Below are 6,595 nucleotides of genomic sequence, written 5' to 3' on the forward strand. Positions count from 1 at the left end.
TACACATACACATACAAACAGACTCACAGACAGACAGACGCACACACACACACACAGTAGTCGATCGACATATTTAACTTTGCTAAGAACTCACCTGAACCAAGAGTCGTGTTCCTATATCCAAATTCAATTTCAATATTAAGATCTCCGTATGTTAATATGTTAATTGATATCCTAACATTTCTTAACTATCTTCAAACTTAATTTTGTAGGCTTCAACAAGTGCGCAGAACGTATAACACCTGGTGCGGGACGCTATATGTGATGACCAATGTCCTTAAATCGTGCTGACCAATGCCCTTAAATCGATCGGTAGAGATAGATGGGTTGATAGATCTCCACCTTGGCGAAAAAATGTTAATTAGAAGAAAATCGGATTAAATTAGCTATCGACGTGACGTATGGAAAATTTCTCTATACATCTACGAGTATTTCGACATTAGACTTCGTGGGGGATATGATACCATAAATCACGCCCTCTACGACGGGAGCTGCTCAAGCTGTTACTGTCGTTTAAATGGATGTACCCTTTGCACGATATAACGGACGCCCTCTACAACGGGAAAACTACTCCTAGTTAAGGATATAAAGCAAGTGTAGAGTTTCCTAATATTAACTGATACATAAATGTGCGTTTAAGCCATTCTAAGGGCTGGATCGTAGACAAACATCTTAAAACGTCTGAATATGTTAAATTTGTCCGACTTTACCGCCGACTTTATCGCGTATGTACAAGTCACGTGCACGTGACCGGAAGTACACAAAACCAACTGTTACCATTTCATTGAAAAGAGTGGACCAAGAGCTTTCAGAAAATATATAGTTATGGATGTGTATAATTTTTACTTTCTTAACTGCAAACCAATATCAATAAGGGTCACTGAACGTGGTCTATAATCTTAAAGACGATCATGGATAACTTATTTGCCAAACTTTAATTATCGCAGGATAATCAAGAACTTGAGGTGGAATAGTTGCTTAATCTAGCACATATTCTGATATAACTATATATTTTGATTAACCTAGGGATATTTGTACGAATTGTATATACATTTTACCCACCTAGCGACTTGTAGTGACAAGGCTCCCCAGGTCGCGCTATTATTTTCCTTACCTGAAACAAGAAAAAATATTGGGGAATAATACCTAAGAGTATATTTATGTGATTTTTTTATATTTATTACGGCATGTGCCTTGAATTGGAAATGTAGATTTCAAACTTTCGATTCCTTGTCGCTTTGTCCATGTTCACTTTGTGCATTGTTGGCAAGATTTTGTTAAGCCAGATCATACAATGTAGCAATGTTGGTAAGAATTTGTTGAGCCAGATCATAAAATGTAGCACTGTTGGTAAGAATTTGTTGAGGCAGATTATAAAATCAGTGTAGCACTGTTGGTAAGAATTTGTTGAGGCAGATGATAAAATAAAATAAAATAAAATAAAATGTATCAACTTTGGTAAAGATATTTGTTCAGCCACAAAATAAAATGTAGCAGTGTTTTTTTGTCGAGCCAGACTACGATATGTTTCAGGTCACGTGATTTTTATTTTAATAACAGTCAACAATCCTTTTTAGTAGCAGAGTGTTGACCATATTTATGTACCCTAAAACAAAAAACACACCCGACGTCTCTCCTCACTCGAACGATCAGCTGAAGTACACTGTAGTGCACATGTGCGTCACACAATGACAAGTGTTAGAAAGCAATGATGCATGCTGTGTATCCCTCAAGCAAGCCTTTCGTGTTGTCAAATAAGCTTACACGGTTTTAAAGTGTCTGACATCAGATACAGCATATGTAACACAACGAATATTGTGATAAAATATTCAAGATCGAGCAAGAAATTACGGAAGTATACGGGCAAGGCATAAAGAATACTGTGCTGTCCTCAGACCTTCGATCACCTCAGTTTATCTATCCGAGGATATATAGTGGCAGTTGATGATCAATCATACTTGATGATACTTGTACACGATGTTGTTACATGTATATTCCAATCAAGCATGTGGTCTTAAAGGTATCTTGCGTACAGTGATAACGTCAGCCGCACACACCATGTACCAAGGGCCACACATAGAGACACGAGGGGAACACAACCCCTACAACCACCGCAGGTCCAAACACACGTTTAATTGAAGAAACTGTTACCGCAGGAAACTGTGGTTTGATATCTGTAGCATGCCGAGTTCCAACTAGTTTGAGTGGTCACCAGCAGATTATGTATTATCAAAAGCGAAATCAAATATACTTCAGAGTAACATCTAAACAAAGCATTGTAATTTAGCCAAACCAATAAATTGTAGAATACACCAATGACGTAATAGGGAAACCAATGCACGTGACAGGACAACATCGAATCATAAGCATGACATCACATCTCGTGCTCAACATCATTTCATACTACTGCAGTGCCCTTTCTTCAGTGTCACGTGGCTCATCAGTAGCTAAGCAAACCTTTATAAATATATATAAACTTTACACCGGAGTTCTGTCTATACATTCAATGTCGTGAACCAAGCATTTCTAACCCAAATATTTCGAAGAGTGTAGTCTCTTCGAAATATTTTAGTTAGAAATATACGGTTCACGATATTATGTATGTATGTATGTATGTATGTATGTATGTATGTATGTATGTATGTATGTATGTGTGTGTGTGTGTATGTGTGTGTGTGTGTGCGCGCGTGCGTGCGTGCGTTCGTGCATGCATGCATGTATGTATGTATGCATGCATGTATGTATGTATGTATGTATGTATGTATGTATGTATGTATGTATGTATGTGTGTATGTGTGTGTGTGTGTGTATGTATATATAAACATGGCCTTGGACATTGTTTCGAGTTGTAAAGATACACCTTAAAGTTATATTTACTAAAATTACAAAATAGTTACCAGTTTCATATCCATATTGCCATTTTATTATGATGACGTAGTGGCACTCTCTAAACTAAGTTGTCGCCAAGTGTATCATACAAATAAATCACGTGACAGTGTATGAGGATGGTCGGCAAAACAAAAAAATACAATGATTTTGTTACACCACTTTCATGAAATACTGTACAGCAGCAAAATTAATTCGACAAAAAAGTCAATATATGCTCTCTTAAAAAGGTCACATATTTACAGATCTGTCATTGAATCGAAGTCTACTGACGTCAGAAAAATCCAGGTCCTCTCGGCATTGACAAACTTTTATGTCCGTCCATAATAAAAGTATTGAAAATTTGAACGAAGAGTAAAACATAGTCTCACATGTTACTTTATCTCCATGGTGTATTACGCAACTCTAAAATAAAACTAACGATGTTACTAGTAATAAAACTGTGTTTAACTTACTAAGGAGCTTTTGTTCTCTTTATGTATGTTAATCAAAAGTAATAAGACGGTCGCATTTGGGATGGTGAAAGAGATCGCTGTCATTCACCGACAACGAAAAGGGGTAAACGCAGACAGGGAGATTCGTCTCATCGACGACCAACTCAGCTTAGCTGTTGATCAAGATTGGGATCGGCGTCGAGCGGAAGGATACATACAGGCACGGTACGGTATTGTTGGTAGATGTCTTGAAAATATATAGTTTGCAATCATGATTTACACAAAATTATTATTTGTTTTTTGATATCTACAAAGTTACGAAAGTTTGACCCAGAACCACTATTGGTGTCAGTCCCGTTTCTTTATTGTATGGCCATTAAAATGATGTGTGGCGTTCTAGTTACAAATTGAATTCAAATTTGAACCGTTTGTTGACATTTTTGGGGTTTTACGTTTTCCATTTATCAGATTTTAGTTGAAAGTTGCAAGTGAAACGACTAACATATAGATTATGGCGGTCTCGTTTGGTATTTTATCGGTTCAACATTATAAATGCATATACCGACTGTGACGTTTACAAGAAAATTCTAAAAAAATCTGTGGCACATACAAGTTCTTTTTCTTTCCAATCAAATTTGTTTGAAAAGAAACATTGTTTTTGCCACTTTTGATAGTTTCATTGCAGAATGAGTCGCTAGCAGTTACAGTACACTTCATATCAAGATATTTTTCTCTAATTATTTTACCATGAAAGTCACATTAATTTGCAACATCCGTATCTCTGTATTTACATACTTAGCTGCCTCTGCATGTGGTACGTGTTTTTTGGTTAAAGTTAAAGTGACTATATGGATGAGGAAAATTTACAAATGTATTTGCGATTTTTAATTTATAAAACAATATTTCATGGCGTCCTACTTGAAAAAATCAATGTGAAACAACATACTATAGACCAAGTCTGTATTTGGAACTCAACACATTGCAAAAAGCTAAACAGTTCGATATTTTACTTACAATAATAAACATTTTTTTTAACATTTTTTTTACACATTTATCAGTCTTTTACAATCTATTGAGTTACAAAGAAGGACTTGGGATGTGCTGTTTGACATTCATTTTTCAAATATGACGCCATGATGCAATTTTAAAGGTATTATTGAAAACATATTGTGGCTGAAGTAATCAATTAGACATTTAAGTATAGCCCATTTGAAACAGTTGAATTAAAACTAGTGCAACCGCCTACCATGGACCTTGATCACACAACGATGTCTTTCAGTAAGATGTATTTTGCCATAAAAGGCCATAATTGTTTCCAGTTTACTATTCCATGGCCAGCTCATTTCACCGTCTATAAAAAAATAATACCGGGTACAAAAGTGACAGTGCGGACGGTTGAGAGGATCATGGTTTTGACTCGATGATACACTATAGCCTCAAATCCTTCTCTAAATGATTGATATGTACATTAGAAAAAATTCATATACAGATGCCATTTTTTGTTTTTACAATTTACGCTGTTAAACTAGAATATACTCTTTTTACACACGCGTTTTGGTACTAATTAATAAAAAACACGCATTGCCATGGTTTCAGTCTAAAATGAAAGATGAATTATCAAAATAATTTCATAAAAACGATAATTTCTAACTACTAGTGTTGGCGGGAAAAATGTTCTATACAGAAGAGAATACATGCGCGTGCACCTTAATCTAAAGTTGTCCGAACATTGCGGCTGAAACACATACCGACATGTCAGAACTTTACAAAAAAAGGTTTACAAGTACTCGAGTCTAGCAAGAAATTCTAATCGATACATGAAAAAAAAAACATTTAATAGATAAATTGACGAGACAGGCACTTCTAATTATTTCAGAACGGTACAAGAAAGAAAGTGTCTGAGACACATAACAACGACACTGTTTGTTGACTATAAACTTGCACAATCAGCCATTAAAGACAATGTACATGCTGATGTCACAATTTTTTGTGATTTTGTGCGACGTCATCTCAGATATTAACAACTAAAATAAGTCACTTATCTGAAACCACAGACTCGATATAGACTGTACTAGTATATTTTTACATATGGTTACCTATTGATTTTCGTGTATATGGTTTTATAGTCATACAACTTGAGATACATATATTTATCAACGTTGTTTAGATATATTAGGCCTAAAAAAATAATTGTTTGGTTCCGGTTACTCGACCCCACCTAGCTTTTCACTGCTGACCCTAATGTTTTTTTTACGTATTCTAGAAAATATAAAATAAAATCGTGAAAACTGTGTGAAGTCTTTTGAGAGATAGTGGATGCGGAAACTGACATCAGCTTAAAAAGACAATATAAAACTATTCTTCCAATCTGTAATGGCCGTACATCTGGTAGAAAGAAATAAATAACACAGAGAGCATTTGGAAAACAATGGAAAACCTGAACTAGACACTAACACAATAAAATAAACTAAACATATTATCTACCCCACCTATTCTAAAATTGGGAGTAGCCGGAACAACATAATTTTTTTAGGTCTTATTTAGCTATGGTGATAAAATGTCGCATTTGATTTTGCATAATTTTCTCAACTTATGTTTATGTTCGTCTTGTTGTTACTTTATTGTTGTTTGTGTTTGTGTTTGTGTTTGTGTTTGTGTTTGTGTTTGTGTTTGTGTTTGTGTTGTTGTTGTTGTTGTTGTTGTTGTTGTTGTTGTTGTTGATGATGATGATGATGATGATGATGATGATGATGTTTTTGGTGGTGGTGATGATAGTGGTGGTAGAGTAGTGTCATTGAAGGTAACGAACAACTGTGTGGTTCACGTGTAACAAGTGAAGTTATCATTGAAAATGTGTCGTGTCGCAATTTACGAGTTACTCCTTTCAACTAATCTACACTAGTCAAATTATATCACGCTTCCCACAAAATTACATTCTTGGTCAAAATTCGTATTGGATCATTGAAAGTAACAAAGAATGTGGTGTATTTGTAGCAAAGACCAGTAAACAGGTGTAAAAAAACACATCAGTACTGTACAGTAACTTGAACTACAAACTTAGTTTAACGAGCAGTCTTAATTTATGAATATTTCATTATTGCATTTGTGTTATAGTTTTATGGTAGGCTTGTCCGGATCTATCTGTGTTCCAATACCTCACAGTTTGTTTCAGGAATCAATAACTGCATTTACAAGTCAGTTGGCTGATTCGAAGACTACGACAACCTGCAAAAAAATAATTACCAATATGTTCAGTGTTGCCGACAGAATATTCC

The 6,595-nt window shown here is 35.1% G+C and overlaps 1 protein-coding gene across 1 annotated transcript in view; it reads left to right on the plus strand.

The window, feature by feature from the left end:
* LOC144447594 (uncharacterized) overlaps nt 1–1,626 on the plus strand; it is a 12,134-nt gene extending 10,508 nt beyond the window's left edge. The window contains exon 7 of the mRNA XM_078137671.1: nt 213–1,626. Within this exon, the coding sequence (XP_077993797.1) occupies nt 213–239 (27 nt within the window). The 3' untranslated portion in view covers nt 240–1,626. The remainder of the gene's footprint in view (nt 1–212) is intronic.
* The last annotated feature ends 4,969 nt before the right edge of the window (nt 1,627–6,595 follow it).

Source organism: Glandiceps talaboti, chromosome 16 (assembly GCF_964340395.1).
Source record: "Glandiceps talaboti chromosome 16, keGlaTala1.1, whole genome shotgun sequence".
Lineage (NCBI taxonomy): Eukaryota > Metazoa > Hemichordata > Enteropneusta > Spengelidae > Glandiceps > Glandiceps talaboti.